The 12,847-nt window shown below is 39.6% G+C and overlaps 1 protein-coding gene across 4 annotated transcripts in view; it reads left to right on the plus strand.

Moving 5' to 3' along the window:
• mical3a (microtubule associated monooxygenase, calponin and LIM domain containing 3a) overlaps positions 1–12,847 on the plus strand; it is a 125,090-nt gene that overhangs the window by 62,086 nt on the left and 50,157 nt on the right. For all 4 annotated transcript variants that reach the window (XR_005130472.1, XM_037540055.1, XM_037540054.1 and 1 more), the window contains exons 3-13: positions 1,261–1,636; positions 1,896–2,103; positions 2,216–2,332; positions 2,866–2,967; positions 3,385–3,540; positions 5,851–5,951; positions 7,631–7,888; positions 9,376–9,491; positions 9,868–9,994; positions 11,948–12,041; positions 12,574–12,721. Coding sequence is in view for 3 of the 4 variants with exons in the window: in XM_037540055.1 (XP_037395952.1) it covers positions 1,361–1,636; positions 1,896–2,103; positions 2,216–2,332; positions 2,866–2,967; positions 3,385–3,540; positions 5,851–5,951; positions 7,631–7,888; positions 9,376–9,491; positions 9,868–9,994; positions 11,948–12,041; positions 12,574–12,721 (1,703 nt within the window). In the remaining variant the exon portion in view is untranslated. The remainder of the gene's footprint in view (positions 1–1,260; positions 1,637–1,895; positions 2,104–2,215; positions 2,333–2,865; positions 2,968–3,384; positions 3,541–5,850; positions 5,952–7,630; positions 7,889–9,375; positions 9,492–9,867; positions 9,995–11,947; positions 12,042–12,573; positions 12,722–12,847) is intronic.

Here is a 12,847-nt window from a genome sequence, read left to right on the forward strand (position 1 = left end):
GGAATGCTTGTGTTCAGTAACTGGTTTTAAAAAGTTTTATGTGATATCTCCATTATATTTAGCAATTTATATCATGTTTGTCAAGTATTTGTAGCAAGTAGTAAGTGTGGAATGTTATGGTAAAAGTTGAAGGCTCATGGTCGCTCTGGAGCTGGGGAAATACCTTTGTGCAGTGGTCACTGCTGGCTGTTTCCTTTTCTTCTCTTGTGATAAGCCAGCTGATTCAGTAGGTTTTGACCTTTAATTGGTGATTTATGTTACTTAGATGTAAACATGCCTTCCACATAGACTGACTCCTGGTAGAAGTTAAAGCTAGATAAAATAAATAAAGCAGATTTAACTTTTTAAACTCTACTGATCTACTTGTGTAGTCTTTATCTGGTGCATCTGTGGTCTCTGACAGAATACCTTCCTGTTCAGATTGTTGCTTGGTCAGTGGATTTCCTTTGGTCACTAACTGGTAGATAAGAGTAAATGTTCATGTGGCACCCTAAACCCTTCTTTGGGCTTGGAATAGCAGTAGACTGACATGGGCTTAACTGATTTTATGTGCTCTTTTAAACATCTTGCCAATAATCCTGTGGTCTGGCCTTTTGGTCTCGTGATAGCTGCAACATAATCAACATACCGAAAGCAGCTTTGTTGATTCAGAATCTAATTGCTGGGTTAGTTCATGGCAGTGTAAACGTTCTTCAAGATTACGCAAATGCTCTCCTTTGTTACCTCTTATAAAGACAGTCACATGAGGTAATGGCATTTATGAGGATTTAAGTAATGTAACAAAAAGCCAGATGGCTGAAATAGCATCTTGCACAATCTGCAAGAAAATTACTCATTTGATGTTCCAGACTCAAGATAGTACAATGGTCATTTATCACTGAACCATCTTGGATTCTACTTGTCTTAAGTCGTCCGGTGTGTAGTTTAGTGGACTTAAACTGGTTTCTGATTTAGTCTAGCTGCTCTTTCTGATGTAGCCCCTGTCAGGGTGAAGGATCTTCATGCATTTCTAAATGAAGGGAGTAATTTCTGAAGCACATCACATTATTAATCTTTGGTTCCTATGTTGTTGATTAAAATCAAGTGTCCAGGGAGGTATCACTAAATTCGTATATGGGACTGATTTGTTTTTTTTACAGTGGGGTAGGCAGGTTCTCTAAACCCTGTTTCTGGCTTATAAAAGTCTTAAGAATAGCATTGGTTATCAGTAAAATGTGAAACTCATCAATAATGCTGTTTTTCCTCACACTTTCTCTTCAGGATGAAGATGTCTGAAGCAGGGAGTTGAACTTGTAAAACACAGACTCTGACTAAGTGGGCCAAGGGCAGTCCCATTATCCCCTGCGTGGGGTGAGGGACCATGGGAGATGGAGGCGTTAGTGCAGCGGGAGAGGGGATCAATCAGTCCCATGTGCTGTTTGACCGCTTCGTTCAGGCCACCACCTGTAAAGGCACCCTTAAGGCCTTTCAAGAGCTGTGTGATTTCCTTGAGCTCAAACCCAGCGAGTACAGAGTCTTCTACCACAAACTCAAGTCCAAGCTCAACTACTGGAAGGCCAAAGCACTTTGGGCCAAACTGGACAAACGTGCAAGCCATAAGGAATACAAGAAAGGCAGAGCCTGCGCCAACTCTAAGGTATGACAGACCCAGGAGGTAGTGGAGACGTCATCAGTGATGTGGCTGAATTATTGTAGTAAAGCTGTCACGATTAGTCCGTTCAAATTTGAGTACCTTCTTAATGTATTGGCAGTAATTTAGTTGGCATGTTTTAATGATCACAGTGCATATTTTAAATGCTGTAACTGGTCTCTTACAGTAAGTAACTAACCCTGATGGACACTTATGTATTTGTACAACATAAGATATTGGACACATTATGTGCATTATTCTGCAGTGTCTGATCATTGGAGCAGGGCCATGTGGGTTGCGCACAGCTATTGAGCTTGGTTTTCTGGGAGCCAAGGTGGTGCTGTTGGAGAAGAGAGATGCTTTCTCCCGCAACAATGTCCTCCACCTTTGGCCCTTCACCATTCAAGATCTGCGGGGGCTTGGTGCCAAGAAGTTCTATGGAAAATTCTGTGCAGGATCCATAGACCATATCAGTGAGTAGACGGAAACATACACAGTAGCACCTAAATCAATCTTCTTGAAGCAGACTGGAGAAAAGTACAAGGATATTGAGTTGGTTCTGCATTCTGGCTTGGCTTTCTGCAGGTATTCGTCAGTTGCAGCTCATGCTGCTGAAAATGGCTCTGCTTCTGGGCATCGAGATCCATGTCAACGTGGAATTCAAAGGCCTCATCGAGCCGCCCGAAGATCAGGAGAACGAGAGTGATTGCCACTTTGCATATTAAAATGGACACTAGTTTTTATTTATCTCTTAGAAGTCACATTAATCACTGGCAGTAACAAAAGCATGGTGTTTTTCTCACTTGTAGTTTATTGAAACAAGCAGAGAACTGAAAGTTCAGTTGATGCTACATTTAGGTTTGTAATTAATTAAAAAAGATTATTTTTATTCTGAAATAAATTTGCTAAAGTTATTGTTCCCATTCTTATCTATTGTCCTACATTTTCCAACAACCATACATTTTTATTTTTTCGTGATTAATAAAACAAGCTAAGGTCCTAACCAGTGAAACAATAGGCTGACTCTGAATCTGATGATACAGAATGTAAATTAAATGACATTTAATGCATAACTGTGTTATTAAGTAATAGTTACTCTTAAATATGTAAGAATTAATATTTCGCCTTAAACAGTGGTTTCTATTAGTTTTTGTTGATAGAAAATAGTTTTTTTGGTTAAATGCTGTGCCATTTTTTTTCCCTGATCTTTGTGATATGATCTGTGTTCTTTGCAGGGATAGGCTGGAGAGCTGAAGTCCATCCCAGAACACATCCTGTCAGTGAGTTGGAGTTTGACGTCATAATTGGGGCAGATGGGAGGAGAAACACATTATCAGGTAAAGAAAACAGTGAAGAGACCTTTTGACATAATCTTCTGTGAAATCTTCTCTTATTGAGGGTTTCTTATCTGGAGCTTGGCCTTAGTACAGATCAAGGTTCTATTAGCTTGGTTTTTGTGCATAATCACACAGTTTAGCTGCTGATCAGCTGTATGTGTTGGTCAGTACTTTAGTGATTATTTATGTTGGCCTCTTAACAAAAAAGGCTTTTAACAGATTCAGGACTTCAAGACTTGTTTAGCTGGTTTTGTCATTTGAGAATTAATGTTCTTACAATTAAATGGCACAGTGGTGCTTGGCTCCTGTTCTTAAGTTCTGAAGTACAATGGGGGGCACTTTTACTATCACAGAAAGCTTTGTGGAACTGCCTCTGTGTCTAAATCTGTGCCTAAATCTGACTTATTTTCAATCTAGGTTTCAGAAGGAAAGAATTCAGGGGCAAACTGGCCATCGCCATCACGGCCAACTTCATCAACCGCAACACTACGGCAGAGGCTAAGGTAGAAGAGATCAGCGGAGTGGCCTTCATCTTCAACCAAAAGTTCTTTCAGGACCTTAGGGAAGCCACAGGTATAGCAGTGTTTGTAATGTGATGTTATAGCAGTGGTAGCACCACTAACCCCTGGCTCCTTTATTCAGTTATTAAAGGAATTGTTAAAGGAATACTCCAGTGTTTTTCTCAGACAATCTCTGTCTGCTGCACGTGTCGCAGTGTTTATCTTAAGTCTGTCTCATATGGTCAGTTGAACAAAGAAGGCATTTTCTGTACTTAAATACGAACAGGGAACCCAATGGCTGTTTTGTTTTGTTTATTATCGAATATACTTACAATGCGCTTATCCACTTCAAATGTGCCTGCATAATGTTTTTTTTCCTTTGTACCTTTAAATATGAGCAATGAAGTTTGTATTCATAACAGAAACAAATCATTCGCTGTCCAACGAAAAACAAGTAGCTCCAAAATATGAACTTTACAGGAGAAGGCCTTTTAGTGTTACCTTTCAGTGTAAGTCAGTGTAAAGAGATTTTGGTCCAAGTGATTTTAGAGCATTTCTATTGGTCCATTCTTCATGAAAGTAAACTAAATCATGTAGAAAACTAAAAATCAACAAAAATGGAGATACCTGGTTTTCATTGGGCAATGACGTAATAAGTATAACTGCAGTGTTCAGACATATTGTTAACTTCTTGATTTTAATGCTGATTTAAGTTCTTGTGCAGATTGCACCTCATGTAATTGTTAAGGACATTGGCACATTAGCATTGTTTGGGAAGATTTCACACAACAAGTAATCGTGAAGGTGAAGGAGCTTCCTAAAGTTCTTGTAGACAACATTGTTAAATAGCTCTCTAATGTCTCAGAGCCATTGCAAAGACCTTAATCATCCATCAGTAGAATTATGAGTGAAAAGTTCATGGAACCACAGCTAATCATCTTTTGACAGTTTGCCATGCAAGATTTCATAATGTATTCTCAGTGATTTAGGAAGGTGAAACAGAAGCCAGCAGTCACTCGAAAAGAGCTGCAGGGTGACCTGAAATGAGCAACCACGACAGTTACACAGGGAACCAAAAACAGTGAACTGTACTGCCGTCATTTTTGTTCCTGTAGTCTGTACAGAACAAAGAAAAGAGTCCCAGTGATGTATGTCTAAAATTTTCACACAATCTTATACAAATCTGAGCAGTGTACTCTGGTCAGATAAACCAGAAATAGAAGTAAAATTGGGTAGTATTTCAAATCGGCAAATTTGGAAATTGAGTAGTTGTGCGTATGATCCCAGGAGCACTATACCCATAGTGAAGTATGGAGATGGGAGCATTATGATATGGCTTTAAACTTCATCAGAGAAAGATGAACAGAGCAGTGTACCAGCACATAGCAGAAAAAAAATTTAATCACAGCCGTCAGTAAACTGAATCTGGGAAGGTGATGGACATTTCAACAAGACAACAACCCCAAAAATACAGCCACAATAACTTATGACCGGTTCCCAAAAAGGACGGGGGAGGTGCCAGTCTTCTGATGTCAAAATTAGAATGGGCCCAGATTACACTGCAATGCTGTAAAAATGCTGTACAGCTGTAAAAGCTGATTGTTTCTTACCTTAGTTGACTGTTACTACAATCAGTTAATATTTTATGCTGTCAGAATTAATATTATTTTTTGTAAACAAACCTTTGTTTATACTTACACATACATGCTTTTGTGTACACACACACACACACACACACACACATACATACATACATATATATATATATATATATATATATATATATATATATATATATATATATATATATATATATATATATATATATTCAGTAAGTATTAGTAAATTCCTACAAAACTATTATGGTATGGAGTTATTAGAGTGCATAATGTTTAACTGAAGTTAGTGGCATTAGGCTCTTGCTATTTAAGGAGTTAAAAACAACTGTCTAAAACAGCTGCTTTTGGTTGTTTTTTTTCTTTAAACAAATAAAACCCAATGTGTAATCTTGGACAGAGTTTGTGCATCGCTACAGTTAGCAGCAGTTGCATGCCAGTCTGCCCCTGTCCTGGCTCTGAAGGCTTTGTGCTGAGTTGGCAGTGGCTAAAGTGCCTTTGCTTTTGTTTTGCCACTCGTGTAATTTCTGCTGTTGGCCTCACTGTCTAATGAAGAGTAGCAGAGACAGAGAGGGAGAGAGAACCGGTTGCTTTGGCTGCATTAATAGGGAATCGTTATCTCTGCGAGAAGAAAGTAATGAAGTTCTCTGTTTTTCTTAAATTTTACTTCTCTTTATCAATGTTTCTTTTTTTTTTCTGTGAATTACTCAGCAGTCTCACTCTCCCACTCAGTCTTTCTCACCCTCTGTTGGTTTTTGCCTCACCAGGGATTGATCTGGAAAACATTGTCTACTATAAGGATGACACACACTACTTCGTAATGACTGCCAAAAAGCAAAGTCTGCTGGACAAGGGCGTCATTCTGCACGTGAGTGATCAAAGAGCTCCACGAAGTCTGTCTGCTCTGAATGTCAGTCTGTCTCTGGGTCTTGGACTCAGATCGCTCTATCAGCTAGGTGTCTCTCTCAGAGAGTGTTGAATAGTTGAGATAGAATGAAAGGTATTTGTTTTTTGTGTGTGTGTGTGCGCGTGTGAGCTTGTTAGCTTAAGGAGAGGACATATGAATCATTCAGCCAAAAGTCAGTGTTTCTCGCTCTCTCTCGCTCTCTCTCGCTCTCTCTCGCTCTCTCTCGCTCTCTCTCGCTCTCTCTCGCTCTCTCTCGCTCTCTCTCGCTCTCTCTCGCTCTCTCTCGCTCGCTCTCTCTCGCTCTCTCTCGCTCTCTCTCGCTCTCTCTCGCTCTCTCTCGCTCGCTCTCGCTCGCTCTCTCTCGCTCTCTCTCGCTCTCTCTCGCTCTCATCATGTATGTCCTTTCTCCCTTGTGCCTCTTGCCCTCAGTTCACATTAGCAGGCAACAGAGTGATTGGTGACCAGTCATTTCCAATGGGAGCAGGTTATTTGTGACTTTGATTTAGCGACAAATTACAAGTGACAAATGGAGCTGAGATTTTTTCAGAGCTGTGATGAATTATAATGCAGTAAAGAGGCAGTGTAAATGTTTGGCTTCAACTAATTCCTTAGACCAGTCGCAGACATGGCAGTCTAATGTCCTAGCCTGTGCTCTATGAACTTGTTTCAAACAACTTTTCAAAATCTTCAGTCTTTGTACCACAGTTCATATTTTAAACAAAATGGTGGTGCATATTTGGTAAATATTTCTACATTTCTTCTCAGAATCTGAGCAGTGTATATGTCCATATGCCATAGCGATCGTGGCCTCAAAGTTTCTTAGATATTTGTATTTCACGATTTTTCATACTCTGTTAGATTTAGTTAAACAGTGCTTTACTAACAGATGTCTTTGTCCATTTTCAGTTTTTGCTCTTTAACTTAAACAGCTGAAAGTCATAAATAATATAAACATAATATAAACTCTGGAGCTAGTGTGGAGCTACCCAGAATTCCTTGCTTGATTTCTGTTGATCATCTCTTGCTTTCTTATTTCTCATTAGTTGAAGTTTTTTTTGTGTTGTATTGTTGTTATTACTATGCTAAATGTTAGGTTTGGATACATTTTGAAAAGTTTGTAATACTCATATTGAAGGTTTTATGTTCAAATTCAGCAGTTCAACTTGTATTGCTGGTATAAGGTTTTGCCGCATCGTTTAGAGATCGAGTCAGTATTTTTCAGTGTGTAATCAGCACATTTACCAGCAATAATTTTTTGAAGATACCGATAAAACTGCAGGAGACGGTTAGCTGATGTTTAGAGTGCTAGACAGGGCCTTTCTCCTACAATGGTGCAGCTGACTCTGTTGGCAGCAGAGCAGAGCCAGTTATAGCAGCATGAATCAGAAAGAAACAGCTCACATCCTCCATTACTCCTCCTTTAGCCTCTCGCTGCTGAATTATAAGCTTCTCATGGCCTTCGTCTAAACACAGCAGACTTTGGTTTTAGAACAGAATGGACCCACTGCTTATTTCTGCAATTACATTGGCCTCAAAAGAGATGTTGGTTTATGGTTGACTGTCTTTCACTGTAACATGACTGGAGTAGTATTGTCTTTTCAGAATGCATATGAAATCGTTTTCCTTTATGTGTCGTTCAGGACTATGTGGACACAGAGATGCTTCTCTCCAGGGCTAATGTGGACCAAGCAGCTCTGCTGTCCTATGCCAGAGAGGCAGCCGATTTCTCCACCAATCATCAGCTGCCCACGCTGGACTTTGCCATCAACCATTACGGGCAGCCTGATGTAGCCATGTTTGACTTCACCTGCATGTACGCCTCTGAGAATGCAGCACTCGTCCGCCAGCGCAATGGCCACCAGTTACTGGTAGCGCTGGTGGGAGACAGCCTTCTGGAGGTGAGAGGAGGCATATGAGACGTCCATGTGCTGTGCAGCATTCACAAATGTTGCTAACGCATAATAGGAGCTTATCACTAATTAGCTTTGACCACTGTATGCATAATAGAAGAGCAGGGATGATGAGACATTTAACAAAAATTACAAATGTTTTGATACATGTCTTTGGATATCCAGGTTTTTGTCAATAACTAAAAACATCACGTCATGCACAATGTTCCTTTTAACCAATTAAAAATACAAGGATTACCTCCATTGACAAGAGCAGTCAGAAAGACCAACAGTGGCACAAGATGCCTTCTGCATTGCCATCAGAAATGCTAGTTTATTCAGTGTTAAATGACCAAAATCTTAAATGGCAATCTAATTAATGCTGTGGAGTTAGTTTTACTCTACTTGGCTCTTTGGAGGGAGGCCAAAACACAGAGAATGTATGGTCTGAAAACAATATCTGTATCTCTGTGGAGGAGCAGCTGTTTGTGCATTAACACTCTAGCAGTGAAATAAGTATGATTTTAGATGTGCAGTTTAGATGAAAATGCAGCTTAAATCTTCAGCCAACAATGTATTTTTTGCTAAACTGGAACAGAGCTTGCTGAAAAGTAGACAGCATGCTGTTTTTAACCTGTGACTATAGTCATTGTATGGTTTACTCACCACGTTGAGCATTTGCCATTTTCTGCTGCGAATCTCTAGATCTTCTGTCTGGTAGGCTTAGTTTTCCTGGAATCTCACGGGAAACCTTCTTTTCAGATGATGTTAAAGTGAATTGTACTACATTGTTTGACTTTGAGTTGTGCATAACCTTGTGTGATGGTCTGTAACTGATGTAAATGGGTTGCGCAGATGTCATCATGACAACTAATCCATAACAAAAATTCGCCGTCTGTTTGCTGTTCCTTTAATGCCAGAGGGGGTGACAACTTTCTTTGGAAATGTAAATTCGAACACTAATGCTGTCTTCCGCATCAGAGCTCGCGGTTACTTTTATAGTATTTTAATATGCTGATAGCGAGCCGTGATACGTATACACACGCATACACACACGCGGTAGAGCTTCATAATTGTGACATGCAACATTAACATACAATTAAGCATGAGAAATACCATTTCTGATTCTGTGCTAGAGCTCCAGAGTGGCTACATGTGTAAATTAAGTTGTGGGTAATGAATCTGGCCAGAGAACAGTCATGCATATAACATGGAAAGAAAAAAAAAATAATTCTACTTAGTGATTTCATGGTTATCTGTAATTATTGATAAATTGATAAGTCCCAGCCATGAATGACAATGTCATTCAGCAAATCATCATTTGATCATAACTCTCTAAATCACATAAGCAATTTCATCTTCAATTTCAAATTCACATCTTATTTCACAGCTATTTTAACAACTCTGCAAGTTGTTGCATTTTGTGAATATTGCAGTATAAATTGTGTAGTAGGCAGCCTTCTCTATCACAGTGTTCTAACTAAGAATGTTCACAGCCATTCTGGCCGATGGGGACTGGCATTGCTCGAGGCTTCTTGGCTGCCTTGGACTCTGCGTGGATGGTGAAAAGCTGGGCTCAGGGTGCCTCTGCTCTGGAAGTTCTAGCAGAAAGGTGAGACACTCTCTCCGCTGCATTAAGAAATTTATGTTTTGAATGCTGGATCATGACAGTCCCTACCACAAAGTGCTGCAGATTGATCTTCATGCAGTCTGTCTGAAATTTACAGTGTTTCCATGCATGTGTTTGCCTCATGGGCTTGTAAAACGCATACAAGAATTAAAGCTAAGCCCTCTGTGGTTTTGCCTTACCATGCCCTCACTGCATATCTGCACTAAGTGCTTTATGAGTAAATTGCCAGCGTTAAGTCTCTTGCGGCAGATCCTGAGACAGTACTAATGGGATGAAAGCAGTGCTGAATGGAATTGAGCTGTGCTCCTGTGCTTGGTTGTAATAGTGCAGCCGTAACCCCTGCTCCCTTGTGTCTCAGGGAGAGTATCTACAGACTGCTCCCACAAACCACCCCTGAGAACGTTAGTAAGAACTACAGTCACTACACTGTGGATCCCACCACACGCTATCCCAACATCAGCCTCCATCTACTCAGACCCAACCAGGTGAGTCACCTAAAGAAAACTGGTAAAAAGTGCTTGTGTGTGTGTAGCGAAGCTTTTGATGAACTGAGCTTAAGGCATGAGCACAATCAAGTCTATATACATTTAAAACTCTTAAAATGAAATTACATTTTAAATCCACTACCCTCACTTAAATATGTTTACCTGCTGCTTCTTTGCTGTGTCAGCGAAACAGCAGCAGCAGCTCTACGTTTATATTTTTTATCAACAAGAGAATATGTGAGCTCACGCGAGTTTGGTTCAGTTCGGCAGCAACTTAAAGGTTGAGTAGTGTGTGTGATCCCAAGTTGTTTAGTGTGCATCTCCAATATTTCGGTCGCCCTAAAAATCTGCAGAAAGCAGTTGGAGAGTGTGAGATACCCAGTTTTTTTATAATCTGTTGGGACTGTAAAAGTAGAGTAGTGCACCCATGGCTTCAGTCAGACTGAGAATCCGGGCTAATGTCAGAGTAAAAATCATGTAATGTAACCCTGGCTTTAGACCCACAGACCAGCTCTGCTTTTTACAAACTCCTACTATGCTCTCACACTGAGCACAGCATGTGAACCAGCATAACAGTAACAGCAACAGTCATCTCCATCAGAAAGGAGAAGACTCACGTCCAACCCATCTTAGAGAAGGAAAAATGCCCAGTCTCACAAATGCTGACACAAACTTTGCGTGCATTTGATGCTGAAATATTTACTTAATGAGTCGCTGTACATCTACAGCACACAAAGCAGAGAATTTTACCTGAATATCTGTCCGCAAGACAAAAGTGTAGAGCCCACAGTCCGTGTTGGTACTGAGCCCAATATGGAGAAAATTGGAATGGAAAATGGAAAATTTAGTTTTCCAGCTTGGAGAAACTAGCACTCTTGTCACAGTTTTTATTGATAAACAGAGGCTACTAATGAAGGTTTCCACATTAAGTGCTATTATTTAGTGTCTAGCATGGCATATACATGATTATTAAATTATATAGCCCTGTATATGACAATTTTTATGTTGGTAAAGTACTAATTCACAGCCCTGGGTGTTTGTTTTTTTAATGACTATTTTATACAAACGTATAAAATATACAAATATGCAATATACAAAATATTGCACACATATCCCTGTTTAAAAAAAATGACATTCAGAATGTATTTTTGTACCAATAAAATGTTTTTAAAATATTTTCTTCTCCCCACTTAATCCAGTATGTGATATCGTTAAATGTGACAAAAGGTTCATAATGGATGCGGAAATTCAATATTTTTTCATTTAAAACTAAAAGCATGAAAAAAAAAGGACTAACTTCACTTAAGATGAGCATCTAAAAGTGTGACATGATACAGTGTCAGTGTGGGCTATTTCAGCCTAGATTTGTTATGAAATTGGATCGGACTCCGAACCGCTGTCAAATCCAGCATTTTCTACTGGTATCGGCTCATTACTGATACCTACCAGTGCAGATATGCCATCTGTAGTTCCCAGACGTCCTGGGAGTGGTAGGGGTGGGCAAAAAGACAATATAATCTTAGTATTGTGATGAATTTTGCTACAGTAAACTTTTTAGGGCATATCATGAGTAGTGCTAAAATAATTGGTAATAGTTTGTTCTGATTTACTGGATTTGGTGATTCCCAAGAAGTATTGAATAGTAAAATTGCTGTTGTCTTAGTTTTGATAGCATTTTTAACTAGTGTTTTTTTGTGCATTGCGTCTGTTCCAATATACCAAATGAATGAAATATCTTAATTTACCTATGAAGTACCTGTGTCCTGCAAATATGAGTGTTTTTCCTGATCCAACAAGCCCACTTCTATTCAGAGATGGCTTGTTAATCAGCTCATTAATTTCATCAGATGTTTTAGAGCAGGGAAAACAAGAAGTCCAGAGTTAGCAACTACTTATTAATCCAAAATTGGGGTGAACTCTGGCTATTCTTTTTCTTTCCCCTCCACCTTTTAGGTACGGCATCTCATAGACACGGGAGAGAACAGGGAAATTCGTATTGACATGGAGAATGTGGTCAACTCCTCGACTCCCAAAATCACAAGGAATGGTGTGTTGTTTTGGTTTTTTTTCCCCCCTTCTTATGTGCAGACTAATTAATTGCCTTTATATTGTATTGCAGTGTATTTCTTTGAATAGGACAGTCCTGACTGATATTTTACAACTTAATGCTTTATCATTTTCATCCTAGAACTTCTGCTTGAGAAACAGTTGCAAGGTAACTTTGCGGATGATGAAAGTCAAAATGCATGATGCTCTTTCTCAAGGGATTCATCTAAAGCATCTTGCCATTGACTGTTTAGTGAGTCGGTCAATAATGGAATGGTGTTTTGCAGCTTTCCTTTGGAACATCCATGTACTGTGTGAACTAACAGCAGATGGTTCACACATAGAGAGCAAAAAAGTCAATTCTAACCATAACTCAAAACTCTTGGTCTCCGGAATTTCCAGTAACCGTTCATGAGTGAATGAAATGCACCTTGGTGTTCCTTTTTTCCCCAGCCTTATTGTACGACTAACAGCAATTTATTTAAAAATGGACACTTGTCATTGTAGCTCATTGGAATGTGCCTTATTTCCAGAGTCCATTGCACGTTCCAGCAAGCTGCTGAACTGGTGTCAGAGGCAGACGGAGGGGTACAGAGGGGTCAGTGTGTCTGACCTCACTATGTCCTGGAAGAGTGGCCTGGCACTCTGTGCACTCATTCACCGCTACAGGCCAGACCTCATGTGAGCTCTCCTTTCCTCTGAAGTACTGCTTCCTGCACAGTTTTAACTTAAGCCTTTTATAGGTATAAATGCTGTAGCTTTGGGAGGAAAAAGCTTGATTTGTAGTCAGGATAATATCAAAAATGA

The sequence above is a fragment of the Pygocentrus nattereri genome, chromosome 7 (assembly GCF_015220715.1).
Source record: "Pygocentrus nattereri isolate fPygNat1 chromosome 7, fPygNat1.pri, whole genome shotgun sequence".
NCBI lineage: Eukaryota > Metazoa > Chordata > Actinopteri > Characiformes > Serrasalmidae > Pygocentrus > Pygocentrus nattereri.